The 22,504-nt window shown below is 32.5% G+C and overlaps 1 protein-coding gene across 5 annotated transcripts in view; it reads left to right on the forward strand.

Moving 5' to 3' along the window:
* Positions 1–19,704, forward strand: part of LOC139089159 (cell adhesion molecule CEACAM2-like) — a 45,496-nt gene extending 25,792 nt beyond the window's left edge. For all 5 annotated transcript variants that reach the window (XM_070638608.1, XM_070638607.1, XM_070638610.1 and 2 more), the window contains exons 4-10: positions 1,421–1,788; positions 10,135–10,239; positions 13,350–13,409; positions 13,498–13,546; positions 13,756–13,932; positions 14,695–14,808; positions 16,050–19,704. In XM_070638608.1, the coding sequence (XP_070494709.1) occupies positions 1,421–1,788; positions 10,135–10,239; positions 13,350–13,409; positions 13,498–13,546; positions 13,756–13,932; positions 14,695–14,808; positions 16,050–16,171 (995 nt within the window). In that variant the 3' untranslated portion in view covers positions 16,172–19,704. The remainder of the gene's footprint in view (positions 1–1,420; positions 1,789–10,134; positions 10,240–13,349; positions 13,410–13,497; positions 13,547–13,755; positions 13,933–14,694; positions 14,809–16,049) is intronic.
* Positions 19,705–22,504: the final 2,800 nt, after the last annotated feature.

Genomic DNA, 22,504 nt, shown 5'->3' on the forward strand with positions numbered 1-22,504 from the left:
AGCTTCTGTAATTCAACTGTTGTGCCGCAAGACACTGGTATGCCATAGAAAAATCCTTTACTCCTGCAATTTTTCTGGCAATGGCACTTTTTTTGAAATTCGAAAAGACCTTCAGCTCAATCAATACAATTTTGAACAGACTTACTTTATTGGTTGATTTCTAGGTTTAAAGTGTATCTTAAAACATACAATGTTGCTCACCACTATTCTATAGTAACATTGAGAAAGATTTATTTCAAAGGAATGTAAGCTCGGCAACATTCCCATCATCTTATTTTGATTAAAAGCAGAGACATTGAAGGACATATAATCTCAATTATTTATCACAAATGTTAAATTATTTTCATTATGTTCACATTCATAATTCAGTTTAAATCCTTCTACAATTATATTAAATTTACTTATTCAAATAATATCAAATTTTATTCATATTAATAAATTTCAATCTACTGAATTTTGAAAATACGCATTTTGAATTAATTCATAATAAATGCGAAATAAATCAAATGATTCCCATATGAATATAAATCAAAATAATCTTAATATAAAGCATTGAATGTCTTCAATCAAGAACTCAAGTTTGATTCACAAATGAAAATATCAAATTAAGAAGTAATGATCCCGAGTAGTTCAATTCAGAGATTTGTCATAAAAAAGGAGTCAAAATCAGCCATCCGTGCAACTTCGCGTCATATTAGACGACTTAACGGATCCCAAAAGAATTTTTTCCTAGTGACACAAATGAATAAAGCTCGGCTATGGAGCCTTTGAGGCTCCTCTGAACCTTTTTTTACTAAAAACAGCCTCCGTAAGAAGGTGGCTTCCATTTGGTATCACGAACCCTAACAGACATTGTGCATTCTTTCAAGAGCTTGCTCTACATTGCTATATTAGAAAGCATACTCATGAGCGTGTTCTCAGCATACTCAGCAAACTTGAATGCATGCGCTTTGCCTGCTAGGTTAGCCTTCTTCATTTATGCCTCTCGGGCATTGTGCTGTTCAAGAATATTCTTAACCTTAAAGCCTCACAAGAAGTTCAGATCATAATTAAAGTTCATAATTAATAATTCTTGCTGATGAAATCAATTTTTATGCTTGACTTGAGCGAAATGCGAAGAAGCATTAATGGGGAAGGAAAATGGGAGAAGCACAAGAGTTGTCAATAATTATTATTATTTTATGTTTTTTTCATCGTAATGATGATAAGATAATTAAAAAATTCAGATGTGCAATGAAGTAAAACGTTGAAAAAAGAAGGAAGAAGAAAGAAATGGGAGATGAAACTTTTTTATATCCAATATTAATGCTTAATCAATCATTTTTTTCTTTCTTTTCTTTGTTGCTCCATTTTTTGACATTATTAAATCAACCCATTATGCTTATCACCACAAAAAAAAATTGTAACTCTGCTCTACTAGGCTTCTTAATTATTCCAAAAAGGGTCGAGCAAAATCAGACGCGCATATTTGATAGAGATAAATTAACATCAACATCGTCCAGTGGAAATTTTTCAGTGCCAAATTCCATAAGTGATTCTAGTAAAAATTTAAATTTAATAAAAAATGTTAAGCATACGATTAGTGGTAGTAGTTTAAGTGATGGATTAAAATCAAATAATTTAACAAGTAATAATAACAACAATAATAATAGCACTAGTCAAAATCAATCAATTAATGAGACAAGTATTGAAACGTCCTTTAGTACGTCGAATTTTACAAATATCACTGCACAAGTGGGATCAATCGTTGAACTCCCGTGTACAGTACACAATCCTGGAGATGGAACGGTGAGTTAACAATTATTGTAATTTATTAAAAATATTATTTTTAGTGTACTGTAAATTGCTATTTAGGGGGACATTATGTTGGCTGATGTGTTTGTCTTTTCAATTCTAATCAAATCTTTCCTCAAGCAAGAGCTTGGCCTACAATTCCGTCGCTTTAGATGCGTAGCCTTGCATTTCTTGCAAGCATTGTACAGTTCGACAAAGGCTTCAGACCTGAAGTTATGGATTAAAAATTGAAGTGATCTGTATCTGGGGTTGACTACTTCGCTGGTTGTACAGATCAATTTTAATCCAAGACTATTCTTATATAATGTCTGAAACTGAATTTTTTGCTGCCTACCGTTTGTCAATTTTTAATATTTACTTGATCATAGACAGTGTTTCCAATGACTATCTATTCTGACTGATTGATATTATAATTGGCTATGACAAACCACTAACTAGACCAGTAATGAACGACCTATGCGTCGCAGCACAATAGTGTGCATTGAAAGCCACAGGTGTGCCCCATTTTTTTCTCGAATTAGCCCAAAATAGAAAAAGTTCAAAGTTATAGACCAATGTCTAAACTATCCAAACTTTGTTGTGAAACGGCATATCTTGGTGGTAAACCATGAATGAAACCTCATACGGCATTTGTAGAGAATGTCGCGGCACACAGTATGCCAAAGTAAGCCCCGGAACAAAGTTTGGAAAACAATGTCATATGATTTCTAAAGAATCTAACAAAAATCAATTTTCCAAAACCTGTCGTATTTCAATTTCCACCTCAAAAACACATTTTTGGAAAACTTGGAACTACAGTTTTAGATTCAGCAAGTAGGAACAAACTTAACTAAAACTGCAAAAAAACATTCCAATTCCATTAATGCCTACAACTACTACACCTAATAAGCAAAATTATCACGTAATGTGTGCTTATTACATCCAATAAAAGTTTCCATCCCCCTTGACGTCATCCAAAATTTATTACACTTAACCTACATACTTTAACATTCCAATCATTTCACCTTACGCTGTTATATACAGCAGGACATACAATCTATCATGCCACATAATAAACTTTTTAAAACTGTTTAAATTATGCCTAAAGCCAATGATGATGATGATGATGATGAAAATGATGTAGAACAACCGTTGACGATGAATTATTAGAGAGTGAATGAGATGGAGATAGTGGACGAAAAATGTAAATGCACTGTGGGGATTGTGGTTGGTGTAAAGAAGTTCAACAAGTTGTATTTGAAAAAATATTTATTTTTTTTACATCTTACTATGGATATGCTACACACAGACTATACAACACAGTGAGGTTGTTATAGCAGCCAATTTCAGGACAGTACTCTTAAATTCCTTATTCCATAGTGGTTAAAAAAAGAGTGGGAGGAATGGTATGAAATGGATTTATGACCATTTGCCCAATGGACTTGAGGATTATTTATTGATATCAGGAATTTACACAAACGACCTAAGGAACTTTTGAGTGAACTATAATATATAGTATGGCAATTTTTTTTTGTTTTCCCTCCTTTTTATGTTGCTGCCATTGGTCTACAAACCGCAAAAAAAGGAAAACGTCTACAGTAAACATTCAGAGGCGACCAGAAGTCATTAGAAATTGAATGTGATTAGAAAGGAAATATTGATTTCAATTGAAATGAAATGGAAAACGTTCGTAGAAGAAAAAAAATCAATTTCCGGGGATGAAAATCGTTGGCGGATAAATGATATTTTCTTCTTTTCTGCATCATTGTGTGTTTCTATATATATATGTGATTTAAGGCTTTATATGTCTGATTTCTTTTGCTATTTTTGTTGTTGGGTGGGGAGGAAATTTAAGACGAAAGGAAAACAGCACAAAAAAAGAGAACATCCGAATGATTTTCTGTGATATACAAAATAAACATTTATCAGAGGGTGGGGATGACTGAAGAATTAACATAAAGTCGGTGATGGATTTTTGGATGGGCGAATTAAGTGATGACTTTTTAATGGTTTGATAAGTGCTTTAAGTTTTGGTCCTTTTGTAGATGATTGAATTGTAATAAAAGGCATTGAAATATTGGTAATTTGTTTGCTTTTGATTGCTTTTTGTTGGAATTTAAACAAGCATGAGTATTTTCAAAATGAATTAGCGGATCAGACTGTTTGGTCGGAAGAGGGTGAATTTGGAAGTTTGAATATTCTGAAAGGAGCAGTTTATCATATACAATAGCATGATTTCATGATATTGTTCCTACTAAAAAGGAATTCTCTTTATCAGTTAGGAATTGTGAAGAGTTGAAATTCCGTATATATCAATGTTTCTGACTTGATTAAGCCTCCAACAAGCTTTGGAATGTGGGAAATTTAATTTGATTCTTGGTACTCGTTTCAATCTTCTGTGGAGGAGACGTGATAACTTCAAGTCCATTCTGACAATATTTCAATTTTAAGGCAATCTTGTAGCTCTTGTATCAATTTATCCTGGTACACTTCAAATTCCTGACGCGTTCTTTAATCAAACGTTTTCCAGAGGTCTCAATCATTGCTTGATCTCAAACAATAAGCAGTCAATGTATCTAACCTATCGAAAAATGACAAATTTGAATATTTCTAGATTCGAACTCATGACTTTCAGATGGGTATTTGAGTCAACCTTCTTACCTATTTGACCAGAAAGGCATCTAACTGCCCAAAATTTTCATTAAGTCCGTTCATATTCGTTCATTTGCTAGCTTGTGTAAAAAGTCACAAAACTTCCGAAAGTATGTACCTAAATGATCAAAATTTCATTAATATATCCACCAACCCTAACAGACAAAGAGACTACTTTTAGATACCGTAGTGTCCTTTCTCCATGAAAGCATGCTCTTTGTCTGTTAGGGTCAATTAAAAGAAGGATTAGTCATTGTTCCGCATCTAATAAACTTTGCTTTCACCCACAACCATTTAAATTCCAAAATTTATGCAAACAGTCCATGAATTTCAATACAAATACTATGTAGGTTTGATCTATTCTCCAGTGGGATTCTTGTTTACAATTTTGCCCAATTCATACCAAATTGGTGGATTTTGTTACTATACATTGAAAAATATCGATATCAAAATATCAAATAATGAATTTTATCAATATGGTGCAATACTCCCACGAATCAACTTCAAGCTAATCGGAAATAATGTGTCAATTTGAGTATTTTTCACAATGTATGTTTTGTAATTCAAAGAATATTGTTATAAAAAATTGAAAACTGATTTCCTCCTTCCTTCCCACATCCAAATGAAGAATGAATATATTAAAATAGCTGCTCGATTGAATGCTCAAATGATGCAAATTTATACTGAAATTCAATTACGATTTATACTCTCAAAATACCAAGTTATTTTTCATATTATATTTACCTTTTTTTATTTCACCTGAAGGAATTCCATTGTTACGATAACAAGATGATACTTTTTAGAAAAATAGGGTGTCATCTGTCTCGTTTGTGATAAATCCGGAAAAGAATATCATCAATTCTTGAGAAAATGTGGGAAATAAGAAGGAATAATGGAAAGGGATATAAATATTTTCAAGGATTCTTGCCTCATCAAAAAATTCACTTGATTTATTTGTAAAGGGCTCAATTTTTATCTGTGGATAAAGCATCCAGCAGGATAATTTAGGAGAAGTGGGTTATAAAGTAAGATATATTCTCGGAATATTTCATAATTTTATTAAGAGTCAGGGAAGGATTTATTGCATTAAACACTGAAAAAAATGGCGTTTGTTTACATGCCTGTAGGAATAGATTTATGGATGATAAATTATAGATACCTTGAGTAAATAACTCTTAATTGTAGGGATTGAGTCTGCTCTTCCGGTTGTATGACCCACTCTTTTATGGGAACTGCACAATGTGGTGAATTTCTCAGTGAAAAACACTGTGAAAATAAGTCGAAAACAGACGTCACGGTTAGAACTCTCCGAAAATCACTAATCGGATAATTGATCGAAAATGCTTCATCAGGCCAGGGTGATTCTGACCTGGTGTCGGATTTGATTTGAATCCTGTACCATGCGAGGTTTACGCCAATCAAGATTTGAAGCGATTAACCGACGCGATTAGTTGTGATATTAAGTATCACACCTTTTATAATGAGTAAATTATAATTGGGTTGTTTGTTCCCCTGATTACTAACCAAAGATGATATTACCACCGGCATCATAAGTATATGAATCCATTTCATGTGTCTAACAAGATTTTCACATCTATAACTTAGTTTTCTCGATAATAAGTCTAAGAATTCACAGTCTCGTTCATTGAAATTTGACGAAACCCAGACTTCGAAGAATTACTCTGCAGTCTCTGTCTTGTTCTCAGATTCAGTTTCGAAAATTTCTCAAACCCGTCGAATTCCTCGAAACCGAAGCATTAGTAACCCCTATCCATAACGTCTACATTACTTATAAAATATTTATAATCTTTTTCTTCTAATTTCCCAGAATGTAAATAAAGTCATTCAATATTATTGGAATTGTCACACGAGAATTTATTGAACCGATTGAATATCATCGCATCCTCTCTGTAGATTGTTTACTTGACAAACGACGTTAAAGTTCAAAGCAATAAGCGAATTATGGATGAATAAAAAATAAATAAAATAAAAAAAAAATCGATTTTGCGGATTTCTTTTTCCTTTTTGCCGGCAGTCTTTTTGTGTGTATGTTTGTGTTATTTTGTTAAATTGAGCTAGCTTTTATGAGCAAGAGACTTGAATAATGATCCATTATAGATAAATTTATGAGCTTTAATGATTATAAAGTGGGAGCCAGAAATATTATGGTAAAAGTGAGCTTAAAAGTGTTTAGGAAAGCCCGCCATTTTGTATTTTTTAAATTTGAGATTATCTGGTTTTAGAGGGTAATTTAGGGGAAATTGTGTTTTATTTCAACGTGCTCACAAGTAATTTAGAGCTTAATATCAATAAAACTGTATTTTAAGCTAAAACTTTGCTAAAATTCAAGTCCAAAGTCGTGAAGTGAGGAATTAAATTTTCCCTTTTAAAAACAGTTTTTAGAACAAAATACAAAGCCACAATCTCTCCCTCACTGACTGAATCCCAACAAAGACTCTTTTTTATTCAAGTCCTATATTGAATGAACCAAAATAGACGGAAATTTTATGCTAATTAATCATACGGATTTGAAGCAGAAAGGGACTGACTGATATTTATTTGGCGAATAATATGGAATGTAGACTCAAGGTTATTCAACTTACAATGACAATTGCTGGGGAAACATTTTTGCTACATAAATTATGAAGTGAATGTGATGAAAAACAGAAAATTTTTTTAATGAAAACTTCTTTATGCTCGGAGCTTTTTTCCTCTATATTAAGCTTTTTTTTAGAAATTTTATGACTGCCTTCTGTCTCATATTGTGAAGCAGTAGATATGCTTGTGATTATTATAATGGAAATATTTTGTACAAGTAAATTTAAATGGCTCTTTTATGTGGGTGTTTAGTGAGAGAATATTTTGAAAATATTAATAACATGTTTAAGTTGATATTTAGTCATCTTGTTTCTATGGTGTCTGTGCTTTGATGCCTTAAATGAATCTAGGGAATGTTAATAAAAATTTAATTTTTTTTGTGTGAGTAGAAAGTTTTAGGAACAAGACATATATTTTCGAGCGGCTCAAATGAATGGAGCTTTTAAGGTTTCGCTAAACGAGGTAAACAAAATGGAAGACTTCAAAGTTATCTAGCGAAGCCTTCATCATTTGTCGATCGACCTTAAGCTACTTTATTTGAATAATTTGATTTCGAAAGTGGTTGGATGTGTGGCAGCCACCCTTCAGATGAGCTGATTTGGATAGTCAGTTATTCTATCTTTTAACGTACCTATCCCGACACATAGCTCAGGTACCATCGATTTATTTTGAGTTATTAGGGGATAACACTTGACATGTGGTCATTTTCGGAGTCAGACTTCTGCTTTCCCGATTCATTTGTCTTGTTTGGGATTTAGAATACGTAATACTCTCATTCGACGCAAGGTTCCGTTTGACAGTCATTTCGAAGCTAAATACAATGAATGAAATTCATATAGATGTCTCCACATAATTTGTGTCGCTCGGGAATGAAGCAAAACTCTTAAACGAGTTTAAACTTCCATCTTCCATTGAAATTTTTACGCTACTTTTTAAGTCAGTCACTCTTTAAGTCAATCAATGTTCATCCCACGTGAGTTGGGGGTGAGATGTAAATAAGAATTTAATAAAAAAGAGATATCAATATTCATTCAAAACTTCAAAAATTCTCAGAAGTTTATCCGTAAAAAAAAATTTCATTACAGAGAAAAAAAAATCTATTCCTTTCATGAATTTCATTTACTTTGCACACACATGAGTAAAAAAGTTGAGAGAGAGTAAAAGTTAAATTAAATTTATTTTCAATTTTTTTTTCTTTCTTTCATCACTTCCACTGATTAAAATTCATATAATGTGCATGCATACATGATATGAAATTTATTTCAATCTACACACGACATAGGAAGTTCCTTTTAGGGAAGAATCTCATGAAAAAAAAATCGCATTATGCTTCTTGCTCCATCCGACACTCAATAAATGACTCATCATTTTCATTCAGTTCCACTTTTCCATCCAATAATCGAGTAAAGTGAGTCAAATCCACACAAAAATGTTTTTTTATTTTTAGGACAAAAATAAAAATTTTCTTTACATAATTTGAATTTTCTTTTAAAAAGTCACAAGTTCACTTGCTGCTTGTACAGATTCCTCTTGCCTTTATTTCCCCTTTTTTTGCTCGTTTTCATGACATAACAACTTTTTGTTATTGTGTGACACATTCATGAATAAAAATTTTATATATATAAACTCACTATGTCCTCAATTTCATCACAATCATTATAGTCATGCTGACATATAGACGCTGAGGGATGTAAAAAAGGGCATAAACGACCATACATCAAAGGCCTAAATCAAGTGACTGTAAATTTTTATTAAAATCGATTGGTTGAATGAAACTTGATGGAGCTTTCGTTTTGTGAAAATAGAAATAAAAAGGCACATGGAATTAAGGTAGATGTGAAAGGGTTTGTCATGGGGTTAGTAAATAGTTTTGAAAGATGTTAAGAAGATTTTGGAGTTTTGAAGCGACTTTTTATGCTTTATTTGGAAGATTCACAGTCAAATTGAGGATGAAGAAGCTTATTTAATGGCATATTGTTTATAGCAGTTTATAGCTGCATGAATTCTTAGAAAAAGTCTCTTCAGAGGGATATTGTGTCTATTGATGTAAATCACGGAAGATTGCAATTGGTATGGTGTATGCCTGAATGGTATATATATTTACTTACTTATTTCACTTATCGAACAGATTAATTGTGATCTTTGGTTTGTCTGAAGATGGCTGTCCTTTGCCAATTACCAATACCAAATGCTACACTGCCTCTCGAAGGTGTGTAAATGCGCAACATATGTAGCCTTGTATTTCAGCTTTGTAGCAGACCTCCCTTCTCGTATTGAGAGGTCGTTTATTAAAGCAGAGACAAACTGGCACTGGTTTTATAGGCTGTGCTGGCCTAGCAAGCTATCAGCCTTAGTTTCAAAGCTGAATGAAACATGAAGCCAAAATAGCCGGTATATGTAGCATGAATACAGCCGTTGTGCCAATTTAGTCTTAAATCTACGGTAAATCTGACTTTACTCTGGTCTGGAACAGACTTTTTCAATTTGTGCTTTACAGATTAACGATTGATTTTAAGTATTCATTCCAATTGTCCATCAATGTATCAATTCTCGTGAACTACATCAATAAATCATCAGAAAATCACAAAATTGCAAAGAAGAAGTAAAATGATTTTAAATTCTTCAGAGATTATCAAAAGAAAAAGAACCGACCCAAACAGGCAAATAGCATGCTTTCATGGTACAGAAATACCACCACGGTACCTAAAAGCGGTCTCTTTGCCTGTAAGGTACATGTGAGTACAATCACATATACCTAAACAGGCATTTAGTTTGATTAAATTGTTGTGTTTATCATCCTGTCTCACTCCATTATCCAACATCAAAACTAAATTTGTCCACAAAAAAAACGACAAAATCAATGAATTAATGAATTTCTCTCGTCTGCCAACAATGTCCCTCCTTTTTTTTATTTTTATGGCTCATCTTTTTTATGATCTACCCATTATATGTCACAATGTTGTATAACAAAAAAAAAAAGAGAATGAAAGAAAATTGCTGTAATTTTCAGGCAGCTGAGAATCAACAAAAAAAAAATTGGATATACACATTTATATTATATTGTCCCAACTTATCATCTCTATTTTGTCTCATTCCATATCTGCCCTGAAGACCATCTCATGGATTCGAAGAAAGGACTATCACCTATTGACAGTTGGGTTAACAACATACAGCAGTGATGAAAGGTTTAGTGCTTTGCATTTAGAGGATTCTGAGGTAATTTTAATTTCCTATCAGGTATTCACATTTTAATAATATCAATAATAATAATAAGAATAAAATTATCAACAGCTTTAGGATATTTATGGGAAGGTAGCAACAAAATTATCCAAAATAAGGTTTCATACAATAAAATTACAATTTTTTTATCACATTTTTTTGGGGCGGCTGTTTTTTGTGAGAAAATTGGTTTTTGGCCGGTCATTTTGGGTAATGACTTTGATTGAATACGTCAAGTAATAATGACTCATGATGTCTAGACTTTGATGAATTCTTGAGATCATGTTGGGATTGAGATTGACATAATCCACGAGATATTTTGATATCTATTCTGTCTGGGGACGTTTACCTGCTAAGTAGAGCGAAAAAATTGACTTTTTACCATCCCTACCGCTTCTCCCAAGAACGTCCTCCCAAGAGCCTCTAAGAACTTCTACACAATATGTGTAGAATTGTGTCTACACAATATGAAGACGTATTCTGAACAAATGAATGAATAGGTCAAAAGCCGTACCTGCAGATATACCAAAAATAAGTTGTCAGTCCTGTTAAAGTGTCTAAATAAGTTGTCCATAATTTATTATAATAAATACGTTATGACTAGTCACGGGCAAGTTAATGTTTAGTAGATGATTAGTTCAAACGGTTCTTTGTCCGCTCGGGTTTACTCCCTCATCTATCCCGAAAGACACAAGGTATCAAAAATTCTGAAAATACATAGTTTCCGGAGGCTGTCAAGACTCTCTCCTTTGAGTCAAATTCATCAAAATTCAACTCCATTTTAAAATTATGCTGGTCTAGGGAAAATGTTTTTCCGAATTGTTCAAGTCGTGTGCTTTTTGGGTATGTTGTGACGTCTAACTATCAATTTTGAAACACAGAACAGGTTCAACAATCTTGCATTCAAACACCTGCACAACTCCCATCTCTCAAAACTTAAAAATGTTTAAATTGTCATTTGAAAAATTTCAAAAAATCCTTAACAAAAACCGTTAAATTCAAAACATTTTAAATCTCATTAAAATTTTCCATTCAATTAGTTCATCAAATCACACAAAATGCTTCCAATTCGCCCAATTAAGCACTAACTTGTATATTAATTTCACCAAAAAAAAGTAAAAAAGGAAAATGATCCCAAACACCTTTCCGTTCTTCGTTCACATCTGAAATAAAAAGGGTTTAAATGAGGGTGCAAGAACGCTAATAATTTATCTCATACCTCCTTCTGTATGACGCATTAAGAAGATTTCTTCAGTTTTTTTTTTTTTTCAATTTCCTTCTTTTTTGTCCCATTCGATACAGATGAAAATTTTTCATTCTTTCTTATTAAGGCTTCCTCGAAGAAGCCTTTTCAAAAAACTTTTTCTACACTCGATGATACTTCATGAACACTTTTTATTTAACTTTGAGCATTAACGAGTCTTTTGTTGATTTTGGACAGAATTTTTTGAGTACAAGAATCTTTAAAGTACCTTTTGAGATTGAATTTTGAGATGCTTAAACTTGGATAATTAATTACGTACCTTTTTAGTATAAATCTTTTTGGTCTTAATACTTTATTTTGGTTAAAACCGCGAACAAAAGCTTACTTTGAATTTTATTGTCTTTTTTTTTGGTCATGAAACTTTTATTTCTTTTGCGGTTTATTTAAGGTTTATTGAACTTGTTTTAAAGAAAAAAAATTTTAACTTTTTTGTATCTGTCTGGATTGTTGTACTGTATCTGTCTAGTTGATGAAGTTGATGGACTAAAAGAATTTTCGATGGACGATTTAAGTAGGTAGAAGAAAAAATTATTTTTTGAAACAATTGAAATAGCTTCGATTTCTAAAAGTTTAGTCACGACTATTAAGTTCAAACACAAATCCAAGTGTAGAAGAGGTTGATAAATTTCAAATCAAGACTTTGACACTGACAATTCAATGAAATTTTAAAATTTTTATCCAAACCGCACAAATGAAGAAGGATACTCGAAAATTCTTTCAATTGACAACCATATGGATCTCATACGAAGATGTTCACATGTATACTCAGTATGCTTTCTCGAAATTCTGTTCCCGATAAATTTTTGGGATCGAGATCGGTATTGAAATTTTCGGGATTCCGGGATAGCGAGAAAGCATAGTATACTGTGGAGAAGCCTGAAATTTCTCAAAGTTGAGGTTTTCCAATTTTTTAGTGGATTTCTTTGATTTTTTTTCTGGTGTGTCTGAAGAATACTCGGAAGATTCATTCGGTCAATTGTTTTATTATAACTTGCCAGTGAAGAAGATTTTGTGAGTCGACAGAACTTCTGCAGAACGCGGTTATGGTTGTTGAGAATAAACACAAGCAGCGCTATTTAAACAACAAGGACGTAGGCATTTTGTGGTGGCTTTGAGATGCTACAAAATTTTGAATTTTTGAGATTTTCACCGAAGTTTTTCCTTATGCAAAATATTTCGAAAGCCAAAATTTTTTAAAATTTTGTATGAATTCTACAGAAATACGACAAAAGAGATACCAAGAGTCACCATCCCAATCGGTACCCTGAGCGACACAAATGAAGGGGACTCTAATTCGGAGTTATTAAATCTTGGCTAAACCTCTTTTATAAACACCAAATGGAAGCCGCCTCTTTTTGACTTCTGAAGAGGAGCCTTCTTCATTTTTGCACCTAGTTTATGTGTTTTGGATAATTCAGTTAAATTTTCCTCGAATACTAAAGCTGATGATTTATGTTATTTCTTTCAATAATATTGCATTTAAAGCTCTTCTTCTCATTAAAATAACTTTTTTGCTTACACAAAACCTCTTTAATTATTCATCGAAAAAATACTTTATATTAAGAGCGTGTCTGTAAATCATTTACTTGCTAAACGGTTCTTGTTTAGTGAATTTCAACGACCCTTCTATTTTTCTACCGAGTTTAATTAAAGGGAAATGGTTCCATAGCATTGAAAATCTTTCTGCTAACTGAATAAGAAGGAACAGAAGAAATTCAATTAATATTTTAAAAATCTAATCATAAAAATTGAGCTTAAGCTATTATTTTATATATTACAATAAAAGAAATCCAATATATCGGAAATGACTTTCATAACACATCTCACCTGGATTCTATTACAGGATTGGCCATTAAAAATAAAATATGTTCAGCTTAGAGATGCTGGATTATATGAGTGTGTGGTTAGTATCGTCCAATATGTGTGCTGCATTTTTTGTCTAAATTAAATTTTATAATTGAATTTTTTTCCCATTTTTACTCAACGTGTAGGTGACGAAGCATCCATCAATATCCATTTTTATACAGCTCAACGTTGTTGGTAAGTTACACTTGTAACAGATTTCTTTTCGTACTCAAAATCCAATTCCATCTTTTATTTTCCTCAGCACATGTTAACCTTTTTTACAGTTGACTAATTTGAATTTTTTTGTTCCTCATTCTTTTCATTTCCATTTCCTCCCCTTCGTCTATGACATCCGAACAAAAAAATTTAAATTCATGCTTCCCATCAAACGCATCTATTTACAGAGGCCCGTGCAGAAATCAGTGGACCGTCAGAAAAATATCTAAAGCCCGGATCCGTGCTACGATTGACATGTCGAGTGGTCGAAAATATCGAAAATCCATTATATATTTTCTGGTATCACAATAATCGAATGATAAATTACGATTCACATCGCGGCGTTAACGTATCGACGGAATCAGGTATGTCATGCATTATGATTGACATTCGATTTTCGTAAATGAACATGAATTTGAATGGAAATTTGTTTTTTTGACTAAATTAACTTGAATTAATTTTCATTTGAATAGTTTCAATGCGGATTAGATTTTGATGTTGTTGGAACTTTTGTTGGAAGTTCTATTAAGCTGTTCATGTGTTAATTCAAAGGATATAAATAGAAATAGTTTAACAAAATATTTGCAAAATTCAATTAAATCAAAAATAGATCCGGAAAGCATATAGTCTAAAAAATAGCGAAAAATTGAGCTCATAGGCTTTCGTTGCTCTGGTTTGTGGTTAGATTCGGTGAAATCTAGCTGAATGCTAGTCCGAATAGCAAAAAGCGAATAATCGATCAAAAATCCGGCTCGAGGTCAGCGTGACTGTGATTTAATGCCGGATTTAAGCCGAATATGACGAATCATAAACGAATCTGATGATCACGCCAGCCGGAGCCGAATTTTTGATCGATTTATTGCTTTTGCTTCTCGAGTAGGCTCATGCTGGCCTACGACTAGATTCTGACCTTTTCAAAGCTGTATGCCTTCCGGGAAATAAGATTCCTTAATTAACACATAAATCGAAAAATGTTAAAAATCATTAATTCACAAAATGATTCATCTCAAGCGGCAATCAAGCCATACACCCCGGCCAAGTGCTTGAAATATCTGCTATATAACCTTATATCCATATTCATTAATTAGTAATACATAAAATCTTTTTTATTTCTTCTATTCCAACAGACAACAGATATTCAGAGCTACAAATATCACAGACAACAACCAGTCATTCTGGGAATTATTCATGTGTTACTAACAATGCCGTCTCATCTAGTACATTGGTGCATATTTTCAATGGTAAGTCTTCGTCTATCGTCTAAATTCATTTAATCTCTTTTAATGAGTGAAAAATTCTATGGTGGAATTTTTCATTGCTGGCAATATACAGGTGAGGAATGAGGCAATGCAATTTAAAGCAATTTTTTGTGCAAATATAGGATTGGATTGAATGATTTATAAAATTTTAGAGTAGATTGAGATAGAATCAAGGTGTGGAAACCATGAATATTCCAAATCAGCTTACTTTCTTACAATGCTGGTCGTACAAATCGTCTGTGATCCATGGTCTCTCTCAGTTAGTGTTCTAAAAGTGGTTTATCTGCTGGCTGCCTTTTGGCAATTACTAGTACCAAATACTTTTCTGTTTCTATCCTTCTCTATTCACAGTCTCTCTCCAAGAGTTCATTGACCGCTTCGTTCTTCCAAAATACAACTTGCTCTAAAATTTCTCGCCATTTTCTGATATGATATTTAAAATTTCTTTGGATATCATCGAATAGCGCAAGGTTAATAATCGATTTGAAATCCAGCAAAAGGTCGGTGTCACTCTCACTTGGCCCTGAGTTCGGGTTTAAATACAACACCATGTCATGCCAACAGGCCGTGTCACTCTCGGGTTTTAATACATCACCATGTCTTGCCAAAAGGTCGGTGTCACTCTGACATGTTGCTGTATTAAAAGCCGTACCCAGGACTATTTGCAAACACATTTGTATGGAACCTTTTGATCGACCCTTAAAAAAACTTTAATTAAAGCTATTCGAGATTCCTAATACGGTTGATTTGCTTAAGGGTCGTTCACTTATTACGTAACGCTTGCTACTGAAGGAGAAGATTGTCATAAAGTTGATTTTTCGTGCTACATAATAAGAGACCCGTCCTTTAGCGTAATGTAATTTTTTCGAAATTTTTGAGAGTTTCCAAACCTTGCTTAGAATGAAGGATTACACTGTTAAAAATGCATGCAATTAAAAGCAATTCTGAAAGTCTATCAATTCCTCACTTTCATCCTCAATCCATTTTATTACAAAGTCCTGAAAATATTCCCACGCTGAATTACGATTAATAATAAATGCAACCCATACTGTGTAAAATTAATTTCCAATTTATCAATAAACGAGAAATAATATCAAATTAATTGCATTAACTTTATTGCCTTAATCATCACAACATATTTTTTTGTATCCATGTCTGCTTATTGTTTACTATCAACTTAATTTCATTTTTTTTTCTATTGTTTCATTCTCATCCACAACTAGGTGAAAATCCTGCTGAGTTATTGCGAGATTATGGAATAGCTATAAGCCCATCAACAACATTAATGTTATCTTTATTGTTAACTATAGTGACATATCAAATCTTTTGTTTATGTTCTTTGTAAAAGATGTGGAACGTCCTGCCATATACAACATATAATACCCATATACATCCTCATAGACATGAGTGCTCATCAAATTCGCATATGATAGGAACTGAAAAGGCGAACACAAAAAAAATAGGAAAGGACGAAAGGAAAATTGAGAACGAGATGTAGAGCAAACGATGGAGAATGTATTTTTAGTATGGGAGATACATAGATAGATCTACTGAAAGTCCCCAATCATTAAATAATTTATTACTTTGTTTTGAGTGGCACATAAAAGGAATGGATTGTGTTAAATGGTTGGTAACGATTTGGTTGGTTGGCTAAAGCGCATTTGTTTGGGGGGTTTATAATTATGTATTCATGTAAATATGAAGGAGTTGTTTGAGCTTTATTACTTACTTCTCTGGCCGTATAGATCAACTGTGATCTTTGGCCTATTTTCGAGCTTTATTATGTTTTATGCCTGGTTTTATAGGAATTCATGAATATTGGTCAATTTTGGTCAAATGGCAGCAAGGATGATTTTTTAATAGGAATAAATGGCATCCGTTTAGCTTAGGATGCTACTAATCAGTCATTTGGAGGTTACTGCCAAATAAAGGCTTTTTTGTTCTAATTATCCTGTCCTTAAGTATCGTTTGGCCAGCAATCATATTTCGGGAATGAAAGGAAGCAATTAGGATTCTTTCATCAACAGCAAGTCTGGATTTCAGATGTGCTTGCCTGCAGTTTTGTGTTGTACCTTAAACTTTTTCCGAGATTGCAGACCTGCGATTTTGGTCTGAAGTCGTGCAGTTTTGGACGAATTCTAGAAATCACGGAATATAAAAAATGACATCTACAGACCTCATCCCAAAAATTATCAAGGATTGCTAAGTAGCACTGTCCTACCGTTTTCCAAAGATCCTGCTAAGGAGCAGAGGAGCAGCTGAACTAGGCTGACTATAAAATCCTTCTTTATCGTCTCTTCCCTTAAGTGATTGATGCTATAAAATGATGCAATGAAAAGAAGAAACATCACCAATTTAATAAAATTTAAACCAAACTGTCCTCATCTTCCTGAAATTATATCCTAAAATCCTCAAAAAGCTTCTTTAAATTTAAATCTACACAAAGCTTCTCGTCAGCCACAATACCACCCATTCTGCATACTCCGTAGCTTCCTCAAATAATCATCACCATAAAAGAAAGGAACGAAGAGAAGAAAAAAAGAGGCGACATTGGCATCATTGAACACGACACTAAATTGTTATGTATGAGATACCCATTGTGAGGTGATGGAAAGATTGAGATACTAAATGTACCGTTGTTGTGGTGCTTTCATGCTCACTCTTTTTTTTTAAGCCAATGATATAGACATTTATAGGCGATTATATTGAGACTTACGTAAACGTAAATGTGCAATTTCCTGAAACAAAATACTTTTTGATATTTATTGTTTATGGAACAGACATCAACGGCTAGTATGAACACCTTTGAATTGGTTTCGGGTGATTATGTTGAAAATTTTATATCATTGGCTGCTTTTTTTCTGCGATGCTAATTTTTTATGATTTATTGGAATTTTATGGGGCTTGAAGAGGCACAAATTTTCAATGTTATTTTTATAGCATGCCTTAAAAGAGCTTTAATGACCGAGAAAAACTTTTTTCTTCACAAAAAACTCAATTTTCCTCTCAATATGAACCATCATTAACCCATTTATTCATGACAATATATATCCTTAACCCTCATAACGCAGTGTACTCTCCAAACAGCAATAAGTACATGACAACCTTATGTTTAATATTCTCATACAATACCCCCCAAAAAATATATATGCCATTAATCATATATAACCAAACAAAATATGATCATTGACATAGAAACACAAGATGATTGTCGCTAGAGCATCTAAAAAGGCCACTACATGTTGCTCATTAAAAGCATATGTCGAGCCACAGACCAATACATGTTGCATTTGGCACAATAAGCCAAATTTAATAGTCTAATTGAATTCGAGAGAGAAAAAAACAATATAAATAAAGGAAGCGGATGTTTATTTGGTGAAGCTGATTGTTTCAGCCGTTCGTGGTTCAGCTGGTTAAAGAAATTGAATTTTTTTGTTCTTTTTTAATGGACTTGTGAAGATTCATGAAGATTATTAATAAGTGGGTATGATGTGGAGATGCAATGTTAATAAGGAAGAAGGAGGAAGATGGGTGCAGGAAGAAGGGTGGGTAGTGGGGAGAAAGAAGTAGTGTGTTCTGGGATGGTCGATTTTAGAAGAATTTTAGGATTTTTGTTGCTAAAAATCCACGGATATATATTTATTACGAAACGTGAAAACTAGACTTTTTAATCTTTACCCTCCAAATTCTTCCACCTTTCCGTTTTGTAACAAAATAATCTTGGAAGGTAATACTTAGCATGGGCAGGAAGGCTGCTTTAAAATTTGCTGCTTTTTTGTATTTATCGCAATAATTTAGGGAACAAAGTTTAGGATTTTTCCTTGAAAAAATCCAGTAAATTGAAGATATTTTCCAAATAGAGGTAAGGGAGGAGAAAGGGGTTGACCCCAAACCCTCTCCACTGGATACGCTCCTGATAATGTCCCTAGGGCATATAATATGTGAACGGACCTATAGACAATTGAAGAATCAGAAGAGGATGAGGAATATAGGACAAGAATGGAGACAGAAGAGTGGGTGAAGGGAGAGGCAGGGGGCCTCTCGTCCTTAGTCCTCAACTAACACAATCTCTTCACTTTATTTGCCATTCAAAATAAAACATTTTTAATTTTTTCCCCTTACAAAAAAAAATATCAAAAACAAAAATTTAAAGCCATAAAATTATAAAGAACATGACAAAGTGACGAAGATAAAAAAATTATTTGCACAGAAACTACAGTTAAACATAATTAAATTCATGTTTGTATTATAGTAGTAAATAATAATTCACAGATTATTCATATACAATTTGTGAAGTTAAATATATGCATAGTTTATGATTAAATTTTTTTTAAACTTTTTGGTAAGGCTTCTTAAGGTTTTTGATAAAATTTGTAAATTGGAGACAAAGGTTTAAAGGTCAAAGAAAGTTTTTCAATTTGAAATTTTAATTTCGAAGCTTTTTGTTGTAAAGAATGTCCTTAACAGGTTGTAATTTTATTGTAATAGACAAAAATTACTTAACTTTCAAAACAAAACCAAAATGTTCACCAAATTTATGTAATTTCCATGAATAAATCTAAAGTTTGATTTCAACTTAATTGTATGAAATATATTTTTGTAAATAAAGTCTAATAAAACTAAACCATTTGCCAGAAACCAACATTAAGTTGAAAAGTTTACAAAATATTAATTAGATTTGGTTGGAATTTAGTGTTTTTGGTGAATTTGGAGAGTTTGGTGAATTTTCATTATGTAACTTAAAAAGTAAATGAAAACTTTTGATTTAAAATGAAAGAATTTTTGTTTAATTTTTAAAAATTCGAATTATTACGAAATATGCATAAATTTTAAGTTAATTTAAATTTGCACTTATGTTAATCTTATTTTTATTCTAAATCAAAGACATCCAAAAATGAAAAACTAAAAAGTCAGCAACAACCTTAAGAAGAAGCTTTAAATATTTAACTTCACAAAAAAAAGCAGAAAAAAAATAAAACTTTACGATATGAAATAAAATAAAATTAATATTTTAACATCATAAAGTCCTTTTTTTGTTACCAAAAAAAATGAAATTAAATTAATAAAAAAAACATGTAAAACCCTTAAAAAAACACAATTTTTGTAAATAATATGTCGAGATATTAAGAAAAATTAGGTTATTGTAATAAAAAATGGAAATAAGAAAATTGGACAGAAAAAATGTTTTTGTTTTATTTAATTTTGTTGACATTTTTTGTGAATGGAAAAGGCTCTTCAGAATGGCAATTTAATCATGTTATCAATCACAAATTATAAAAGGATCGACAAATATTTATTCATCATTATTGTCAATAATTTATTGGATTTTGAAAGGGATGGTAAACTTCATTAATATCACTCGAGCGACAAAAATGAAAAAGGCAGCTTTGAGGCTCCGCAAAAGCTCTAATTCTAGCATCAAATGGAATCCACCTCTATTTAGCAGCTTTATGGGATGCACATACAGCTTCCATTTGCTGTTAATAAAAAAGCCTTGGCAGAACCATGAAAGCTCCGTGGCGGAACCATCTTCATTAATGTCGCTCGGGAGCAGACTTGTTCGATTCCTAATTTTAAAAATTTGCTAAATTACGTTACGAAATTGCAAAAACAGGCCAAAAATAATTAAAACAATTTTTCAATATTCAGCCTGAATGACCAGTTTTATCAAATTTGTGGTATCAAAACAGAGCCGAAGCTTGGGTATCGAGCCATATATAGATGAGTCTTCCAATTCGACAGTATGCCCCCTGTTGTCTAATGTTGAAGCAACAGATCAGAAATGTATTTCTCATTTGTTCGTTTGTAAGTTCGATTCCCACCAAAGACCGACCTCTAGAGCCATGAATAGAGTATTCCCTGATGTGACAAAGATAAACACAATTTCCACGATATTACACAATATCTAATGATTAGCTCCATGAACTGCCAACGAAAAACGTAGACTTTATAGTATAAAAAATTTCAACTTTAAATTCACTTTAATAATTTCATCGAAAATAATCACCCCTTTGCAATAAAAGCCTTCTCCGTCTTTTTAAAAACACATCGAACACATATTATGCTTCATCAATTGAATACCCATCGTCATCCTCCTCATCATCATCATCATCAATATTTTCCCTCTAATTTCACATACACAATTATGTATGTATAATCTTATACATGTTAAATGGCATTTTCTGACGATCTGAGACGAGAATGAAAAGACGAAAAAGGGGGATCCTAGATGGATGGCAAAAAATTTATTATTTCACATTTTCATGACTGTGTGGTTGGATTTTTTTTTTGCTGCTTTTGTTTGCTTTTCTCGTTCAACGAATTTTCCATTTTACAGTGGATATGAAAAGAGTGAGTAAAAGGGTAATTTGTTGAATTTGTTTTGGCGCATTTTAAAGTATTTTAGTATCTTGAATTTGGTATGAGATCTGACTTTACATGACGACAAATAGAACTCTTTAACTATAAAAATCCATTTGGAAAACTTAAAAATTATTTTAAGAATTTTTATAAATTGAAGATTTTGTGCAGCATTTGGTCATAAGTTGAAGTCATCAACTCACTTAGACAGCTTCCAGATATACTCACATACTTAATGTAACCAAACTATTAAGCACGTAGCAATCCGAATGACATATGAGACACATCAGACACTCATGTTGCCGTCATGTGGCCATCAGGTTAACTTTGTGTCATACTATATCGAAAATTCCCGATCTGTTCTCATTGGCGTGAAAGTCTAATACATGCCATACATGGAAAACGACAAAGTCACACCTAGAAATTGACTCGAATTCCTACAAAATTCTTGTCTCTTTCAAATTCTGGACAAAACTAAGCATACGTCATTAACAAATCTCACTAAAAAAGTAGCTAAAAATCTCTCCTTTTTACATTTCGTCTCTACATTTGCTTTCTTCTTCTGATTCCACACAACCAACTATGGCAAAGAAATTAAATACATATTTACTGTGAAAAAATTCACTACCTCTTTTAAGGCAACATAATCTGCTGCAAACACATCGCATACAACAGAAAGGAAGAATTGAGCAGGATAAAAATTGTTGAAAATGTGGGAAAGTGGAAAATTGCGGTACATACAACCCAAAATAATAAAGAAGAAGGAAGAAAAATAGGAAAAATGTAATTTTTCTCGTTTACTTCCTTTTTTAACATCCTCAATTCAAGCGAAAAAATATTCTGAATTGTTGAATTGTGTTACTTTTACTAGCTAAAATCTACATTTATTATGAAGAAATAAACTTATTTTCACATTTAGAAACTGCTATAGGCTTCTTTTTATTAGGAATTTATTTGTGATGAACGAAATTTTGGTGAAATTTTTGTATTTTTGTACGTAAGTGATTTTTGGCATTTTGATTTAGTTTTTGGTAAATTGTGGAATTTTGCAATTTATTCACCATAATGGTCATTTGACTCGATTGGATATGAAATTTGAATCGATTTCAAGCTCTGGTTAATCCAAGTCACTAAGTGGACACTGATTTTATAGACTTCGTTGGGCTAGCAAGCCGTCAGCTTTAATCCCAATGCAAATTACTTACTTACTTCGTTGGACGTACAGATCAAGTGTGAGCCATGGCCTCGGCTCCTGAAGCTGGCTATAGCTTGCCAACTATCCAATGTTAAGAATCCCAAAATAAAGTGAACCGGACTG

This window comes from Chironomus tepperi, unplaced genomic scaffold (assembly GCF_022539635.2).
Source record: "Chironomus tepperi strain 1889 unplaced genomic scaffold, CSIRO-AGI_Ctep_v1 contig_175, whole genome shotgun sequence".
NCBI classification, from domain to species: domain Eukaryota; kingdom Metazoa; phylum Arthropoda; class Insecta; order Diptera; family Chironomidae; genus Chironomus; species Chironomus tepperi.